General features: G+C 37.5%; 1 protein-coding gene across 2 annotated transcripts in view; it reads left to right on the plus strand.

Moving 5' to 3' along the window:
* Positions 1 to 20,775, plus strand: part of pstpip2 (proline-serine-threonine phosphatase interacting protein 2) — a 31,909-nt gene that overhangs the window by 4,671 nt on the left and 6,463 nt on the right. Inside the window, exons 2-10 of one of the 2 annotated variants that reach the window (XM_017489880.2) lie at positions 2,597 to 2,697; positions 5,009 to 5,083; positions 6,642 to 6,676; positions 6,874 to 6,980; positions 8,018 to 8,080; positions 13,961 to 14,059; positions 17,762 to 17,807; positions 19,457 to 19,536; positions 20,650 to 20,748. In XM_017489880.2, the coding sequence (XP_017345369.1) occupies positions 2,597 to 2,697; positions 5,009 to 5,083; positions 6,642 to 6,676; positions 6,874 to 6,980; positions 8,018 to 8,080; positions 13,961 to 14,059; positions 17,762 to 17,807; positions 19,457 to 19,536; positions 20,650 to 20,748 (705 nt within the window). Of the gene's footprint in view, positions 1 to 2,581; positions 2,698 to 5,008; positions 5,084 to 6,641; positions 6,677 to 6,873; positions 6,981 to 8,017; positions 8,081 to 13,960; positions 14,060 to 17,761; positions 17,808 to 19,456; positions 19,537 to 20,649; positions 20,749 to 20,775 lie in introns of both variants that reach the window. The other variant, XM_017489879.2, reaches the window with a different exon arrangement.

Below are 20,775 nucleotides of genomic sequence, written 5' to 3' on the forward strand. Positions count from 1 at the left end.
TGAAGGCTGCGTTAATAAGGTGACTTAAAGATGTAAATGTTTATACATACAAATGTATTCTCTCTCTGACTCCGTTTACGTGGACAGCAGTAATCTAATTATTGACCTTATTCTGAATAAGATAATATTGTGATTTAAGGTGTTTACATGAGTCGCTTTTAGAATATTCCTTTCATGTTCAGGTTTTACATGTTATAGAAGATAGAGCGATTAACGGCACACGTCATTACGTCCCCTCGCCACACCGTCCGAAGTTCCCTCCAGAATTTCATTTATTGACGTCCAGTTCGTCTTCGTTATGGTACCGTATACAGTTTTGGGTGTTTCATTTTAAATTTTACGAAAGCTTCAAGTGCGGTTAATTATTTGTCACGCTGTACGTGCAAATAGACGAATGCTTGAAGCCGTGGGCTGCGTCCCAAACCGCGTACTTGCATGTGTTTCTCCTACTATATAGTAGGCAAGTACGCGGTTTGGGACACAGCCGTGCTCTCTTGTTTGCCGTCACGGCTGAGCACTGACGTGTGTGTACGTGTCCTGTCGCAAAATGCGATGAAAACTCTCACACAACGTTAACAGTGTGATTAAGGTGTGTACACGTCTGTAACGAATGTCGATAATACGACAAAAACAGGAATACTCTACATGTCTTAATTCCATTTGTGTTTACTTCGATGACTTTAGTCGGATTAAGGTCATCAGTAATCGCTGTATACATGCTAGTTTCTTAATCAGAGTATCGTCTTAATCGGGTTAATATCAGATTATTGTTGTCCATATAAATGTACTGACATACAGTGATTTTATCGCTGCAATTCACCAGTTGTTGTACCATGAAGTCACCAGTAGGTGTTCCTATTACTGGTTGCCATAGTAACATTTATCAGTGGGCGGTGCAAGTAGCGTTCTACTTTTGACAACAAATCAGTTTTCTTGCCGCTAAATCGAAACATTCTGGAGGCATGGAAGCATGGCGGATCACAGATCACGTGCACTTTATTGTCTTCACTCCCATTGGTAGTCGCTGCACCAAGTCTCTCCAAATTTGCATACACTTTTCTCAACTCGGTCGCATCGCTGGACACGCCCACATCCTGTCAGCAACGGTCGCTGTCATTCATGTCGCTGGAAGTCGTCAGCTCTCAGTGAAAATGAACGGTCTGTGGTCGCTTTGTCTCCGAGAGCCGCTGTATGCGAGAATGTACCTTGAGAGATTATAATGACAAGTTTATTTTACATTATAAAATGAAATTAGATGAATAATCCCAATAATAATAATAACCCTAACAATAATAATAATTGAGCTAAAAATCTGGGATTATCATTTTTTGCACTGCTCATTAATGCAATTGTCCAATCAGCCAATCACGTGGCAGCATCGCAACACATAAAAGCATACAGTTACAGGGCAAGTTACAAAGAACGGTGTGGAAAAACAAAAAACATCCAGTGAGCAGCAGTGCTGCAGGCGGAAGTTGATGAGAGAGATCAGAGGAGAATGGCTAGTCGGATTCAAGCTAACAAGAAGGCTGTGGTAACTCAAATAACCACTCTTTACAACTGTGGTGAGCAGATAAGCATCTCAGAAGACAAAGCATGTCAAACCTTTAGGTGGATGAGCTACAGCTGCAGAAGACCACGCCAGGTTTCACTCCAGTCAGCCAAGAACAGGAATCTGCAGCTGCAATAGGCACGGGATCACTGAAACGTGACAAATGTAAATAAATGTAAATAAAAACCTAATGCAATGATTTGCAAATCTCATAAACCCTTACACAATAGAACATAGAAAACATATCAAATATTTAAACTGAGGAAATGGACCGTTTTAAGGAAAATATGAGGCAATTTTGAATTTGATGGCTGCAACATGTCTCAAAAAAGTTGGGACAGGGGCAACCAAAGGCTGGAAAAGTAAGTGTTCGTAAAAAGAAAGAGCTGGAGGTTAATTGTGAACAGGTCAGTACGGTGATTGGGTATAAAAAGAGTATCTTAGTGAGGCGGAGTTTTTCAGAAGTTAAAACGGGCAGAGGTTCACCAATCTGTGAAAAACCGCATCTACGATTTGTGGAACGATTTCAGAATAATGTTCCTCAATTTAAAATTGTTCTGTTTGATTGCGAATGACATGGGTTTATCAGATTTGCAAATCATTGCATTCTTCGTTTTTGGAACCGGGGTTGGAATCGATACGAATGCAGATTTTCTGCAGATCTGGACCAAGACGCGTCACGTGACGTCATCACAACGCGAATTCAGCCTCTTAAGTCCTCTTCGATTCAGTTGCGTCGAACATCAGTACAGCTAAGAGGTCTCGTTTACCAACAAACATCACCGTGAAACATCGTACAAATGCGATTTCACCAATTCAAGTCGTTTTCTGCAAAATAAGCACCAAAAAAGCCGCAGCAAAAATCAAGCCTTTTTGCCAATCACAAAAAAAAAAGCCCATTTAAACAGCGGTTAAACTGAAACTGTTGTTGTGAAACTCTTGCGCTGTATTGTGCATGATTTCATGCATTGCACTGCTGCCAGGTGATTGGCTGATTGCGTGAAGTGAAGAGTTGAATGAAAGTGATAGCTTCTTTGTTGGCAGAACTGTGAGCTGACCTGTACGGCGGGCTACGACACCATCCTCCAGCACCTCAACGACGGCAAGAGGACCTGCAAAGAGATCGAAGACTTCATTAAAGCCAGGTGAGGAATAAAAACGGACACTTAGACATTCCATGCACTGTGTAGTGTAGTGCTTCTATGGGAATCGTAAATGTTTTCGACATGACACCCAGTACATGACGAGGCCAAAGTTCAGTCGTTATTTTATACCATACGCAGTGTAGTATACACTGTATACAGAGAAAGGAACCTTCAATGACTTCCTGTCAGACACTGAGTGCACTACAGGGTATAAATGGCCTTTATTTCAGAACATAACAAAGGGACGTTGAACTGAGATCTTCCGTTATCTAGTTCATAGCTCACTTCCTGTAGCCTGGAACCATCTTTTTTAATTGTGGTTTAGGAAGATTTCAAGGGTCAGTGTATCAAAAGTTCTGTGTCTGACCATGGTCAGATAGACATCAGTTGGATGTTCTGTGGTGTCCTATTAAACGCCGTCTTCTGTTCTTTACCGAAGCACAGTTCAAGCTCAGGACATCCTGTTTCTCACTACACTGGTCAAATCTTTCAGTGATATTTTAGTTCTTTTTTTCTCTTTTTTTCTTCTTCTTTAACTGCTGACATGGCTGCAAGTTACTGTTAGACCAAACTGCAGTGCACACACGCATGTGATGATGTGTTCGAGATGCATATACATGCATTCAAGATGCGCACACACACACACTCACACACACTCTAGATGCACACACACACACACACACACACACATTTTACATGCGCACACACGTTAATTTAGATTATCTGTAAATGATAAATTCTAATTATCAAACATTTGAATTCAAAAGTGCATTTATACTGTAAATTTCTATTATATTTCAGCTGAAAGGAACATTTCTGGTTTGTTTTTGCACTTTCTTTCTTTTGTACCCATGCTCTTTTGCTCTTTCCTTCCAGTTTTGAACTTTATTTATTCGTTTATTTACTTATTTGTTGCACTTTTCACACCCTTTCGTTTGCATGTTCAAACACATTAACTGCCTTCAAAACAGCATTTATATTGTAGATTTATATGAAACCTTTCTTTCTTTCTTTCTTTTGAACTTTTCTTTCTTTTGTACCTGTGCACTTTATATTCTTCCTTTTTTGAATCTGTGCACCTTCCTTCCTTCATTCCTTCTTTTCATGCTTTCTTTCTTTCACACGTTCTTTCTCTCTTTTTTTGCACTTTCGCACTTCTCACACTTTCTTTCGCACTTTCTTTCACACGTTCTTTCTCTTTTTTTTGCACTTTCGCACTTCTCACACTCTTTCTTTCGCACTTTCTTTCACACGTTCTTTCTCTTTTTTTGCACTTTCACACTTCTCACACTCTTTCTTTCGCACTTTCTTTCACACGTTCTTTCTCTTTTTTTGCACTTTCGCACTTCTCACACACTTTCTTTCGCACTTTCAGAACACATTCACTACCTTCTTTCCTTCGTTCTTTCTTTCTTTGCTTTCTTTCAACACCCTTGAACCTCGATCACTGTTTGTGTGTTTTCTTTTTTCCAAAATTGTAAAAGTGACTGTGGGCATAGCAAAGCTGCTATGCTAATAAATGCTAATAAATGCTATTAAATGCTATTATGCTATTAAACTTATTTTATTATTCTGAAATAAACGTTCAGCATGTCCTCACTTCTCCTACCTACATGGCTGCCTGTATAAGAGATACCCTAAGGTGCTTGTGCCCCTGAGATAAACACTGTTCCATTCAGAATGTAATATGTGTACAGTATAGATACACTGAAAGGAGCACTATATACATCCCATAATTCTCACCCATCCAGCCAGCGTGCAGATAGTAAACATTGCGGGACAGACCTAAACTAAACTCATGTGTGGAATTGATACAAATTGTATTCCAAACTAAGCAAATAGTTCACTTATGCATAGCTTTTATCTCAGTACTGCTCACCAGCCATGGACTCGTTTCCTTTTGCCTGATGTTTTAAACCACACAACGCCAAACATAATGCTAGAATGCTAGCTATTGCTCATAATTTCATAATCCTGGATTTATTTTAAACTCCGTCACATGGTCTGGTTATCCAAAGTGAAAACTGATGGTTTGGGGGAAGAAAATGAAAGTAGCTGAGTTAGCTACAGAGTTGTTTTATTGTACGGGTTAAATGCAGAACTAACCCACGTCACAGTGTAAAATAAACCTCAAGTTCCTCAGGCAAGTGTTGGAAAAACAACTTTTTACATATTTATATATATATATATATATTTACTTTGTTTGATAACTTATTTTTATATTTCTGTCGTGCACAGAGCTGATCGGTTCAGTTTAAAGAGCTTTAACCACTGACACCATTCTACTCTGCTATGTTCTGTGTCCTTTTAGAGCTGCAATTGAGGAGAAATACGCAAAGGAGCTGCTGAATTTGTCCAAGAAGGTGTGCGGCCATAATGAAATGAAGTAAGAGACACACCGCATTAAGAGTGGAACACGACAGGCCATGTTATTGTTATTGTTGTTGTTGTTGTTGTTGTTGTTATAATAATTATTATTATTATTATTATTATTATTATTATTATTATTATTATTATTATTATACGGGAAGCGGAGGAATTATTTTCCTATAGCCGCCTGGGGGTGCGAGGCCAATGTCATTTTAATCACGATAATCAAGTTTCCTATTGTATCAAGGCTACAGTGGATATAAAAAGTCTACACACGCCTGTTAAAATGGTGAAAAATGAAATCAAGATGAATCATGTCAGATGTTTTTTTTTTTTTTTTTCCACCTTTAATGCAGTTTTATACATTTTTTTTCACAGTCAAATTCATTTCTTCACATACCTCAGCATGTCAGGAAGCCACCACATAACCCCCAAGACACCACTGCCCGTATTCACTAGAAGCTATAACCACATTAATGGAAGAAGATCTGTCTTATGATATAGCTCGGTTTTATTTTTTACATCACAAAACAAATGCAATTGTATAGGAGTGTGTAGACTTCTTATTTTATTATTTTTTTTTAAATAAAAAATTAAAGGTCCGAGTACCAGTCCCAATAAGTCAAAACCAAGTCCAGAGACTGCACTCGCGTCCTACATCCCTAGTATTTAATAACTCGATGAAATAAAATCTCTTGATACTCGATAGGGATTTGATTGTACATCATTCACCATGTTTCAGTTCATACATTTAAAAGATCATTTAGATCCTTTTGCATTGGTGAGATGGTCTCTAGTAACACTCGATATGAGTGTAAGAGGCTGAATGAGCAGATTTAATGGCATGGCCTTGCTCCAATACACGTTTTTAATGCGCACTCGTCGACTTCCTCTGTCCATTTCCTCTTGGTTGGATATCCATTACCGTCTTGAAGGCAGCTCCATTATCTTATCAGGTCATTATACGAGCATTAGATAACAGGGTCGAGTCGACATCACTGTAGATTTAAGGAGCAGAACTTACCCAGAATGCATTGCGATGTGGATGTGGTTTATGGTTAAAAAGATTGGAGAATTTTACAGCGCTGTGGTATAAATAGTAATATTCAACACACACTGGTATTATAGGATGTTTAATGATAGTGTCATTAGAGATGACGTGACTATAATTTTCTTCTCTTACGTTGTGGAGTTGCATTGTAATTTGTTAGGTTTGCACTTTGTTTTTAAACTGTCCTTTGGCTGCGTCTCGGTCATTTAGTTACATTTGTTCCTTTGTGTTCACATTCTGTGTAGCGTTTATCTTAGTTTAATTTATATATATATATAATATATATATATATATATATATATATATATATATATATATATATATATATATATATATATATATATATATATATAATATATATATATATATATTTAAAAAAAGGGATCAGTCAGTGTGTATTCCACAGATGTTTCACAGATAGGTTTGAGCAGTCTGACATCGAATCTGATTATCAAGAATGATTCATGATCACTGGATGTTATGGCTGAACATAATATAACCTGACTCTGGTATTTCTTTTTAGCACGCTGAAGCGATCACTTGATGTTTTCAAACTGCGTAAGTAAGAGCTGTGAAAATTGGGAAACTCTGTAAAGTACCAGATTGTTTGATAGTCTTTCCCCTTGTGACGAAACTCTGTGCGCGCGCGTGTGTGTGGATGTGTGTGTGGATGTGTGTGTGGATGTGTGTGTGGATGTGTGTGTGGATGTGTGTGTGGGTGTGTGTGTGGATGTGTGTGTGGGTGTGTTTTACAGAAACTGAACAGGTGAGTACGTCTCACTTGCATCTGGCCCAGGCCATGAGGGACGAAGCCAAAAAGTTAGAGGAGTTCAGAGAAAAACAAAAAGATGCAAGAAAGAGGGTAAAGCCAAATATCACACACACACACACGTAAATATGTGGCAATAACAATGTATCACTGTTGAAATCGCAAATCCGATTGATTAATTTTCTAGAACAACAGCCCTGACAGTAAAAATGTAGTAACAGCTAATTCACAGCGATCTGTATTAAGGATGCTCCATATGAAGGGATTTTTTTTTTTTTTTTTTTTTTTTTTTTAAAAACAGCAACAACATATAATTGCTGACACACTGAAATGTTCTTTAAGAAAAGAAACATGTATTTAACCTGTATGGAAGGAGTCTCCAGTGTCAGTGCTTTGTAACAGGACAGCTGTATCTTTAAGTTTTCTGTCATGGGAAAACTTTAATCTTCAGGTTTCTTGGTATTGTGACAAGCTGAGGTTTGTCTTTTTTCTTATTAATTTCGAGAGAGAGAGGAAAAAAAGGAAGGACGATGAAGGAACAACTGTTCATAGCTGCCATAACATAAGTGATAACAGGAACTAAATAGTTTTGTTTTGTTGACGTTCCACAACATGAAATGTAACTATTAAAAGCTAGATAAAGAATATATATATATATATATATATATATATATATATATATATATATATATATATATATATATATATATATATATATATATATATATATAATATAAAAATATGGTACAAAGTGTTGCTTGTTAGTAAATAAAAATGTGTTAGAGTTGGTAAATGCAGTGGTATAAAAGGAATAAAACACTTTGTGGCATGCTGTTACAGGAAGATAATCAACTTTGGGTAGTAGCATAAACTCCACTTCATCACCCCAACATTGGTGTTGATTATTTTCCTATAACAGCATGTCCTGAAGTGTTGTATTCCTTACATATTCCACCCACACAGTATTAGCCATACGTATGTCGACTCCAACAATGCGATTATTGGTGTCTAAAAGTTTAACTCTCAGACATGATGCTGATCAGCGAAGCTAAGATGTTAAGCTTTGTTAAATTATAATCTATTAAAACAACTTTCAATTAGGGCCTCATGGAAGATGTATGTGTTTGCAGGTGGAGCAGCAGATGGATACGCTGCACAAACAGAAAGCGACACAGTACAAGAAAACCATGGAGGTAAAAGTTTCCCTTTGTTTATTCACTGGACGGATTGGAACTGTGATGTGTCGGTGTGTAAAACCAGGAAGTAGGAAATGTTAACGTTGTGAAGAAGAGATTTCTACTACTGGGAAGACAAAAGCATGTCAAGCCAGTGTGTATGAACAAAGTACAGAGTTCATGCTGTCAGCTGTTTCTACATTATCACGCTGAGGCTTTTAATTGGTTCTCATTGATTGACATCAAGTATGAGCAGGAACATAGAAGAAGAAAACCCTATCATGTGAATGAAATGGCATGTGATCGGGACTTAGCAGCATGCACTGGGTTATGTATAGAGAACGTGTGCTTGACAATACATTGACTCCTTCGACTTTTCATTTTCATGTAAAATCGAGATTCCTTGTGTTGTAGAAGTCCTATGAAATTTGAAATTTATAGCGAACATAAATTGAAACAGAAGGGATCCTGAAATTTATCTAGCATTACCTCTAACCAAATCGCCACGTCTCGCTCTACTTGTAGGTTTTCATTGATTTTTTTTTTTTTTCTAATTTCAAGCATTTATTTCTAGAAAGAATCAAAATGACCTTTTCTTTAAGCTTGAAATGTGTAAAGCATCTTAAAAACAAGCTGAATAACATTATATTAGGTTTATAATAATCTCATCGTGAGAAATGTATTGTGTGCATATGTACGTATTTCTCAGTATACACTTCCAAAGATGGCATTTTCTGTAGTACACTGCTACAATGTGAGTTGACACCTTCGCTGTCTGGATTATTTCCTGTGACAGAATTACGATACAGTCTGTTTAAAGTAAATTATGACACATTTTATTTTAGCTTTGCTGTGAAGGAAATTCAATAAATCAATATTCAGAACACCAGATTTATGCCAGTAATTCGAGCTTTGATGCAATTTTATGGCCTGAGAGATGAGCGTACACACAGTAAACCTCCACTCCTCTCTGCGCAGCGAGACAGGAGACCAGTTTATATAATACAGGCGACCATAAATGCTAAATCAACTAATAAATATCCTCACAGAAAATGCCACCATATCAACAGGGACTTTTTGAGCCATGCACAGTCTGTTCTGGGACACCAGACTCATTTGTATTCCATGGTTTGCCATATAGTAACTCTAGCTGTAGTATAACTAGCATACCCTGTTATAAATATAGTGATTTTACAAGTGGAGTGTGTTTTAGACTGCTAGCATGAACAGCAGGTACATACAGTAGCTAACTGACATCCTCACACTACATCAGCTTTAATTTCACTTTTTGAAGCCGTTTTGTATTAGCCTGGCCATGTAATTGCTTTAGAAACAGTTTAAAGCTAGTGTCGTGTGTTTAGCTGTAATGTTGCTCGGTTAGCATGTTTACTATGCTGTTTCCTGGGTAGACTTACTGTAATGCAAGGTTGTGGGTTAAACTGTTTCTAATAATGCAAATTTTGTGGATAGACTGTTTTTTTTTTTTTGTTGTTGTTTTTTGTTTTTTATAAATAGGGGGGAAACCTGTGTATGACCATTTCAGCATTTAAAATGATATATTTTTTATTCGCATAGTAATTCTATTGTTACTTGATAATCAAATAGAGATTGATGTATTAAAAAAATTAGAGTTAGAGTTCATAAAAGCTAAGAGCCCTGCTGAAAAAAGTAATGGTTTGGTAATGGCTTTAATGGTTATAATGGGAATTGTATTAGTTTTAATGGTAACTGTAATGCTCCCTGTGGCTCTCTACTGGTAATTTGTTGCCTTCTATTTGTGGCATGTTACAGAATGTCTAGTGGATACCATTAAGGTCAAGTAATGGTAATGGCTCAGGAGTTAAAGGCTCAGGGTTACTGATCAGAAGGTCAGGATTTCAAGCCCCAGCACTTCCAAGCTACCACTGTTGGGCAAGGACCTTAACCCTCAATTGCTCAGTTGTATAAATGAGATAAATGTAAGGCTGCCAAATGCTGTAAATGTAAATGGTTTCCCACAGTAACTCAGTCTGTACTGGTACACCATACTCAATTGTTTATATTCTGCCATAGTAACCACAGCTGTAGTAAAAATAGCATATCCTGTCAAAGCTCTAGTGGTTGTACCAATGGAGTGTCCTTTGGCCAGCTAGCAAGAATAGCAGGTACATAAGTAGCTGACAAACATTTATTACTTTCATGCTCACACTACATCAGCTTTAATCGAACTTTTTGAAGCCATTTGTATTAGCCTTGCCAGGAAATTGCTTTATAAACAGTTTAAAGCGAGTCTTGTGTGTTTAGCTTTAATATTAATACTACTCAGTTAGCTTGTTTACTATGCCAATGTTTGGTTAGATGATTTACTATAATGTTAGGTTGTAGGTTAAAATGTTTCTCATAATGCAAAATTTGTGGCTAGACTGGGCTTTTAATGCTAGATTTGGGGGGAACCAAAAAAAACAAACCCCAAATGACCAGTTTAGCATTTTAAAATGATATATTTTGGTACATCTTTCCATGTGCAGTAATGCCTTTGCTATTGAATCGTCGAATAAAGATCCGTGTATTTTTAAAAAAAAAAAAAAAAACTACTCGAGTTCATAAAAACTGAGACTCTACATGACAGATCATCGTTGTGCTGCATATGTTGTGCGGGAACTGAAGAGGAAGTGAATATCGGCAGCTCATTTACACAGTGATGAAAAGGAAGTGACTAACTGTCTTGCTCATACTGTATTAATACAATCCAAAACATCAAGGTCAGTTCAGATCGTTTCCATATCAATATATACAGTACATTTACTGCTCAGACACCGGCATTTACTATGACATTTGCTACATTTGGCAGACTATCCTTAATACAGATAGACCAAATTAAGACTACCATTAAGGTAAAATGACGTTAGAAAGGAATGTTAGAAACAAGTAGGCAAGTAACTTGAACCTATAGACAATTTTGATAGAAAAAATAAATAAATAAATTGAGCTCTGTGAGTGAAACGTGCAGAAATGAAAACGCTCAATGTCTCCAAAATGGCCAAAATATTATTATTAAAGATTATGTTTATAAAATACATCTGTACTGAAGGAGTCGACGTTTTTTTTTTTGTTTGTATGTTTTGTTTTGTTTTTTACATTTTACAATTAAAGTGGTCCTTGACTGTAAAACGCTTGAAAACCCTTGATGTAGGAAATACAGAACTCCCATTAGTAGCGAATGGGGTAGTGCACCATTTCAGACATAGGAACTGACGTCTGACTCCTCAAGGCTGCTTTCTGGACACACCTATTGAAACAACACAACTATTATACTCCGTTTGGAAGGACTGCTTGAATATGAATTGCTATTAGAAAAATATATATAAATATATATTATATATTCTATCCAATTTTATTCTACGATTATCACGGTTTCTATTTGTATTAAAATAAAATGATGGATGTATTATTTATAATCGGTTTTATAACTATGGGGACTTTTTTTTTTTTTTTAGTGCAAGGTATAGAAAGTATTTTATTAGTATGATAATCATTGATTTTCATATACAATAAATGCAAAATGTAATGAGTCCACGCAATTCATGAAGCATATCTTATGCCCCATACTTAAAAATTAGTTACTAAATTCTAAAATTAAACAATTTCCATTGCGATTTCCAGTATTACTGTTGATCAGTCATTTAATGTTATTATAACATTTATACATGCTTACCGTAACTCTGGCCAAATGACTTTTGGCGAATTTTGGCTAACTTGTAAGTTTCCATGGAAACTTACAAGTTAGTAAGTTAGTAAAACAGTACAGTGACAAATAAGTGTGAAACTCGATCTAGTTTCAGTTTTTAAAAAGACAAGCTGATGATCGGATTTTTACGTTTTATTCTCGGGATATTTTCCTTGCTATAGAGCGTGTGTTTTGAAATGGACCTTGAAAACAATTTACGTGCATTAAACTGAAATATATGAAACGTTCTGTGCTAAAGCGAACAGGGCAGACCGTGTTGTTTATCTGTTATCAAAAAGAGTTTGAAATGTCTTTACTGCGAGTGTGAAGTCATTTGGTCTAAAAGTGTCTGTAGTTGCAGAATCACGTGATGGTAGTTACTCCGATTATGATGACAAGAGGAACAGAAGTGCTTCCATCATAAAAAAAACGCGAACCTTTATTACAGGACATTTTCTTTTTCATCTGTATTTGTCTGTGTACCTGTTCCTGTTTCATCAACTTTCACTATCAGATCCTGATAAGTGGTTCAATGTTGCTAAGCAATTTCTCACTTTGTATCTCATGTGAATGGATTTTTTTTTTCCCCGGAAACGTTCCACCCAAAAAGCAAGCATACAGCAGTGTTTCTTTTATTCCAAATATACTCGAACACTTAAGAGCTGTTTGGTGTTTTCTTCTTTAGTTGCAGTGGACCTGCGAGGCTGCTTGGATGTGTGCTGTTATAGGAAAATGATCAACTACACACACACACACACACACACACACACACACACACACACACACACACACACACAAAAAAGAGTTATTTTTCTAGTTATAGAATTCTGCAATAACAACATGTCCGGAAACATCTCATTTCTCTTTTACCACGGCAGATTTGATCCATTTATAGTTCCATGTAATGTCGAGGAACGTCTGCAAAACATGTTAGTTCCTGTTGTCACTTTTCTTGTAGCAGTCAGCAACAGCCATTTTCTCACCACCCAAAAATTCAACTTGTGATATTACAGGAAAAACACAAAGCACAAAGTCTCCGTCCTGAAGGCGTTCCCTGGGTGGGAAACATGACGGCTTTACCTCTGACTGTTACAAAGTGCTGACACTGGAGACTTTTTCCAAACATATAACACACAAACATCATCACATCAACAATCACACGTGTTTTTGAACAGTTCATGTAGAGGGCTCACTGTGCCGTTGTCTAATGAAGTATAGAAGATTAATCAACACCGTCTGACCAGAACAGCAATTAAATCAGATTAATTCAAACAGATTCAAGAATTCAACACTGTAGTACATCCATCCATCCATCCATCCATCCATCCATCCATGCATGTTCTATACCGCTTATCCTACAGGGTCACGGGGAACCTGGAGCCTATCCCAGGGAGCATCGGGCACAAGGCGGGGTACACCCCGGACAGGGTGCCAGTCCATCGCAGGGCGCAATCACATACACATTCACACACCCATTCATACACTACGGACACTTTAGACACGCCAATCAGGCTAACATGCATGTGTTTGGACTGGGGGAGGAAACGGAGTACCCGGAGGAAACCCCCGCAGCACGGGGAGAACACGCAAACTCCGCACACACACAGGGCCACGGTGGGAATCGAAACCCCGTCCCTGGCGAACGTGCCAGCTACTGAACCACCGTCTACCCTACTGTGGTATATAGTTGTGTGAAAAAGAAAGTACACCCTGCTTCAGTTCTACACTGCATTGAAGGAGGATGTACTTTCTTTTTCCCCATGACTGTACATGGATGATTATGTAGTTTCATTTTGATTTTAAATATGTAAATTAGTACTGTCCATGCTGTTTTACAAAAAGTTTGGTTATTTAACAATGAGAATATGAAGCTTGATGATGATTGAACTAAATATATTATAATTTGGGCATGTATGTATTTATTTATTATTTATTTATTTTAAAAAAAAATTTAATTTAGGTTCTCATTACTTGTTAGCTACATTAGCCTTGTATCTCCAGTGACTCTAGAGACGTAAACCTCATGCATCACACGTATGCCTAATGGATTACATTTAGTGTATTATTATTATTATTATTATTATTATTATTATTACATGCCATCATGAAGAACTACGATAGCTATTGCTGAGAAAGTTTGTCTCAGAATGCTCAGAACATCACTCTTACTAGCAAGTGTGTGTGTGTTCCAGACTAAGAAGACTTACGAGCAGAAGTGTCGTGATAAAGAAGACGCCGAGCAGACGATGAACAGGAACGCCACCACCAGCAACGCCAAACAGCAGGATAAGGTATGTAATGATACAAAATTTGCGAGTTATCATGAGAAATGCTCACGATTTTAACGCAGTTAACAATTTTATTACAACACTGGGTAGAATTCCTTTTAGATAGAAATAGCGATTCCTATAATAACTATACAGCTAGCTATTTCATATAATTATAATTACCATTCAATGGGATGCACAGTCCCAAACTCTAGCTTTCATCAGGGCAAAGAGTGTTCTGAAATGTTATACAAATGTAAAGATTTTTCTCAGTTATTTTATGCTTCCTGAGCATAAAGTAGGGGAGGACGATATGAAAAAAATATTATGTCATGACTCTCAAAGGCATTTCTACGATGCACGATATGTATCTCAGTATATACGTATATTTGCGAACAGTGTCTCAGCAATGTAGTATTTGTTTGATGATGAATTAATTCAATTAAATTTTTTACATCTGAAAAAAATGGTCATGATGCTAGGGCTGGGCTGATGTATATCGATACTAGAGATGCACCGGCGTATCGGCCGATAATCGGCTATTTTTCCCGCTATCGGTATCGGTCGATAGTTTAAAAACATCCGACGATCAGAGCCGATTGTATCCTGTCACTCAAAAAAGGGTGGGAAAACACATCGATTCCACGCCGTGTGTTAAAGATGATGTCTCTCGTGTGGAATGATGATAAAACTGCAGTTTGTAAATCTCTGTAAGCTCTGCACTGATAAAATTTTACATCGGACGCCGCAGCAGTGAAGCGGCATCGAGTCTAATTCACAACCCCATCCCACCCCCCGCCACGCGCTATTCGTCCTGCGCACACTGAATTAAAGCGCCAGTACACCGTTGAAAGATTTAAATGAAGATGAGTGGCAAAAAATTAATATATAATGCACAGAAAAATCTATTTATAGAGTAGTATGTTTCACATGCAGTTAATGTTAGTATCGTCCAAAAAAAAAGTTTATATTAGGCCTATATATGACCAGTTTGATGTTGAATGATGAAGTAGAAACGCTTTTGTTTGTGGAGAGTGAATGTGAAGACTAACAGGAGTTTTTTTTTTTTTTAGAATTCAGTTAATGTTAATATGAATTCATAACATTCAATAAGTTAAGAAATCTTACTTTAATCTTCAGAATTTAGTTCATGTTCATTAGAGTAACGTGTTTTGTGTTTCTGAGTTGAGAAACTTGTTGAAATGGAGCGAATAAAGTTTTTAATTTTCATTTCTTTCAGAATTGTGGAATTAATTATTATTCATTTAAAAGAAGGTATAAAAGGCAGAACGATCGGTATCGGTTAAAAACTTTTATTTTGCTTTGTCTGTTTAAGTTGATTCCGTCCAAAAATGAATTGCTGATGTACAATAATGAAATATTCCTCAATCTGGCTTATTTATTTTTATTTATATGTATCATAAATCAGATTTTTTTTTCCTGTTACTGAAATTAGAAAAACAAAGCACTGTTCTTCACACAGGCATATTTTCTGTTTAAAAATGAGAAACGATTGCGTGTGATAATGCAGTATAGATAGTACGCGTTGTGTTTCGAGCTTGCTGTTGTTTTTGAAGGCGTGCGGGGGGGGGGGGGGGGGGGGGTTTGGGGTATCTCGCATGCTAGTATAATCATTACCTTTTCGCACTGCAAAACACCAAAATGATTCATGATTAACTCTGGGAGTGGATGGAGAAAGAGTTCTGTAAATTGAGTGAATCACTAGACTCGACTTACACTTCCTGTCAGCTCTCTGTGTCAGAGTGTTGTGTGTCTTTACACTTTACTGACAGCTTTCCTTCTATGAAACTTCTCAGTTCCAAACTAGCTTCGAGCGGCCAAAATGTTATCATGTCTTAGCTGCTAGCCACGTCAACAAAAGTCTTCTACACTAAAATCTAGATGGAAAAGAGTGAGTAATTCAATATGTAAAGATTTGGGGATCCTTCAGCGTGATGGGATGCAATAACGTGCTCCGCGGCCACGGCCTGGCAGTTTCACTCTGACTCGTGTCCTCGTGGTCAAATTCTTTTCACTTTTAAACTCTATTTCAGTAATGTCGCATCTTCTTTATCGCTTCATGGCAAGTTCTTGCTCATATGCATCTCTCAGAATATCTTTGGTTGTGGTAATAAAATACAAGTCTTATTTTGTCTACTTGAAGCTAAGTAAAGCTAAACAACCTTTTATATTCAAGGGGAAAAACACTCTCACACAGAGCATTGAGAAGAAGTTTGTTGTCCACTCTCTGGTTTAATGTTTTTGTTTTTGTTTTGTTTTTTAGCTGTGTAAAATGGTTCTGGTGTGCCAAGGAGGAAATGATAACATTGACATTCAGAGCACATAAAATGTTTCCTGGTCTTGCTTGAAAGTTTTGTAAAACAGTGAAGCCCAGACTGATAGAGATCGAGGCAACTTAAAACACAACTGAGCAGTGCGTAGATATTTTATACAGCAATACTGATGAATTTATGAAGGCGTTGCATTTTTCTTCATCCATTGTGATGCTTTTCCAGGCTTGTTCTGTGGCCTCTTTCGGCCGGGGGCGGCGGGGGCGGGGCGGGTTCCCTTCGGTCTCCTCTTCAGGACGTGAAACGCAGCTCAATTGGGTTAAAGTCGGATGATTGACTTGCCCAGTCTAAAACCTTCCACTTCTCCCCCTGATAAAGTCCATTTGTTGAATGTGTTTTGGGTCATTTGTCTTGCTGCATGATGAAGTTCCTCTCAGTTACATTGCATGCATTTCTCTGTAAATTGGCAGACAAAATGTTCCTGTAATTCATTCTGCTGCTACCATTATCCAGCCTGTTCCAGAATCATCCATGCAGTCCTTTTTAACAACAAATGCAGTCTTCACAGGCGAAACCCAGGGCTTAAACTTTCAATACTTTTGGAGGGGACTGTACGTCAAAATGCGCAAGATGATATTTTTATGATAGTTTTATGCACCGTTGTGTTTACGTGGAAGAACGCACAACAATCGTTACAGTTATCATTATGAGTGGACTGAGATACTATGTTTCAGTGTTTTATTTTTTCCCCACCCATATCTTTAAAGTTTTATTAACAGCACATTCATGACACTTTGAAGAAGGTATTACCCTGAATTATGGGCTTCGTAAATAAGAACAAGAAGTTCGTATAAGTAGTAGATACCATTGTAAAATATTGGCAGAATTAAAGAATTCGAATAAGTTTTATTCTCATACAAGTTTGACAAGTAATCATTTTAAAATAATGTGAATAATCACTGCCTTGAATGTATAAGGTTGTATTTACGTTACAAATATTAAACTTTTATCTGCCATGTCAGTGTAAAAAAAAAAAAAAAAAAAAAAAACACAAGACTTTTTTTTTACATAAACTATCAATTTAATAAATGATCTTGAATACATAAAAACCTGTACATTCCTCAAACTGTCATGTCTTGCCCTGTCGAATCGCTCATGACCATCGTTTTTATTAGATTCTAAACAGCATGAGCACTGACGATCAAACTTCAGTTTGAGCTCTGCAAAAGAGAGAGAGAGAGAGAGAGAGAGAGAGAGAGAGAGATGCATTGACGAGAGAAGACTAATATTGCCAAAGTGTGTTTATTTCTGACAAACAGGAAAAGTTGACTGAGAGAGTGTTGCACAGCCTTGATACGATTCTCACGCTTTCTTCCTGATTCTTTCTCACTTTGTTTCTTTGCATCTTTCTTTCTTACTTTCTTTCTCCCACCAGCTCTACGCCAAAGCACAGCAAGCCAAACAGTCAGCAGAGGAAGCAGGTGAGCCCATTTACAAATCATTTACATCGACAGCTAGATTTAGATAAGCACATACGCCCGTCTCGTGCATGGAAATAAATCAATGTGCATAAATTGGTTTGTAGATTACATCACTGAGCACTTTATTAGGAACACTACGGTATACTAATACTTGTTAGGGCTTCCCTTTGCTCTCAATTCTTCATGGCATGGATTGCACAAGATGTTGGAAACATTCCTTTGAGATTCTGGTCCATGTTGATTTGATTGCATCACGCAATTCCTGCAGATTTTCCAGGTGCACGTTCATGCTGTGAATCTCCCGTTCTACCACATGCCAAAGGTGTTCTATTGGATTCAGAGTCGGTGACTGGAAAGCCACTGAAGATCATTAAAGTCATTGTCATGTTAATGAAACCAGTTTGAGACGACTTTTACTTTGTGACATGGTGCGTTATCATGCTGGAAGTAGCCATTAGACGAGGGTAAATTGTGGCGATGAAGGGATGCACACGGTCAGCAATAATACTCAAATAGACTGTGGCATTCAAGCGATGATTGATTGGTATTAACGGCCCCAAAGTGTGCCAAGAAAACATTCCCCACACCATTACACGACCTCCACCAGCCTGGACTATTGACACAAGGCAGGTTGGGGCCATGGATTCATGCCATTGGTGCCTATTTCTGACCTTACCATCTGTGTGCCTCAGTAGAAATTGAGATTCATCAGACCAGGCTACGTTTTGGTTCTTGGCTGACAGAAGTGGTACCCGATGTGGTCTTATGCTCTTTTAGCCTCAAGATTTAACACATTCTGCATTCTGAGATTACATTTACGCCCTTATCCAGAGCGACTTTTTTTTATTTAATTTATACATCTGAGCAGTTGAGGGTTCAGTTTGGCCATTCTCTGTTGACTTCTCTTATCAACAAGGCGTTTCCTCCACAGGCCTGTTGCTCACTGGATGTTTTTTTCCCCTTTATTGCGCCATTCTGAGTAAACTCTAGAGACTGCCGTGCTTGAAAATCCCAGGAGATTAAAAAACAAAAAAAACTCGAACCAGCCCGTCTGGCACCAACAATCATGCCATGGTTAAATCAACGAGATCACATTTATTTATGTTTTATCCCCATTCTGAAGATTAATGAGAACATTCCCCAAAGCTGCTGGCCCGTATCTGCATGATTGTGGTGCTTTGGTGTTTTGATGATCTGATGATGGTGGTGGTGGTGGTGGCGGAGAGCGCTTTCGCTCCAAAATCTCCCATAGTAGCTCAGAGATCTGGTGAATGTGAAGGCAACAGCAAATGATTTATTTATTTATTTATTTATTTATTTATTTAATATTATTTCTAGCCTCGTGAAACCATTCAGTGAACCCCTGTGGATGGGGGCGGGGTTATCATGGAAGAGACCACACCCATCAGGATAGCAATGTTTCATCACAGGATAAAGGTTATCAGCTAACCACAGTACTGATATTCAGTGACATGGATTCAAACCATGCCATAAAATCAATTTTAAATAATGCCCCCCACCCCCACCCCACAGCATAACCGAGCCAATGTTTATCAGCCTTCTGTATTAACATATTTATATACATAAACATCTATACACATGTATGTACAAAAAGTGCTGGAGTATAATCTTGGGTGTGTCTTATACAGACAAAATTTACAACCAGAACGTGCTTGCATTGGGAAAGATGCGGGAGGAATGGCTGAATGAGCATATTAAAGCATGTGAGGTGAGAAACACACACACACACACACACACACACACACAAAACAGGGTGGTGTGATAGGCAGCCTGACACAAAGCAGAGCTATTCTTACCACCCTGAAGTTGATTATTTTCCTGTAACAGCATGCCCTGAAGTGTTTTTACTCCTCTTATACCAGAGCGATTTACCACTGATTACAGTTTTGAAGTATTAAAGAATGACAGATCATATTTTTTTGTATCCGTTCATAGAAGGGGTGGGGTGATGGGACAAAATATCATATCACGTTATTCAAGACATTTCTGTGATACACGATATATACGGTAGGTTTCTGAACAAACTGGCGATAGTAGTGTTACATTTCAAAATCAACCTTTAAAAAACGTGTAGAAAACTTAAACAAATCTGCTTCTAGAGATTATAATTGTTATTGTTTGAATTTTTTTATGATATTTTTTAAAAAATCATGATATCTACAATATGCCAAAAAATGTGTATCGTGGCGTAGTTCATTACAATATCGATATTATATAGTCATATCACCCAGCCCTAATTCCTACCATGAAAGAACTTGCCGCTATCACTTACATTTGAGCAGCTATAAACAGTTGTTCCCTCACCGACTTCAGTTTTTTTTTTGTCTCACGATATTAACACGATAAAAAAAAAAAAAAAAATTACAAAAAAAAAAAAAAAAAAAAAAACAATACACAGCTTGTCATTTTAATGAGAAACCGGGAAGCACAAAGTCCTCTGTCCTGAAGACTTTCTCATAGTGGAAAACGTACTGAATGTTTTGAATCACTGACACTGGAGACTCCTTCCATAAACGTTCAATAAAATCGCCTTACAGAGAACTTCATGATATCAATGTTGATATTTTTTTTCCCCCGTTGGTAAATAAGAGCATGTTTTCATCAGTTCATTATTAGACTCAGATTACGTAAATCGTCTACCATTCAAGTCCCCGGGAATGAGCCGTTACTATAGAAACGATAACGTATAAGAACGAGCACGTCGGAGCTGCTGTTATAGAAAATGAACATATTCTGAGTAATGACGTTCGGAAATTCAATAGCGCTGTGGTATAACTATGATGTATTAATATTCATTTCGTTTTTCTGTATCTGTGTTTAGATGTTCGAGAAACAAGAAGCGGAGAGGATCGGCGTGTTGCGGAACGTCGTGTGGACTCACCTGAACCAGCTCTCACAACAGTGCGTGAGCAGCGATGAGGTAACGCTATACCGGCTTGTGATGATA

This window comes from Ictalurus punctatus, chromosome 16 (genome assembly GCF_001660625.3).
Source record: "Ictalurus punctatus breed USDA103 chromosome 16, Coco_2.0, whole genome shotgun sequence".
NCBI classification, from domain to species: Eukaryota; Metazoa; Chordata; class Actinopteri; order Siluriformes; family Ictaluridae; genus Ictalurus; species Ictalurus punctatus.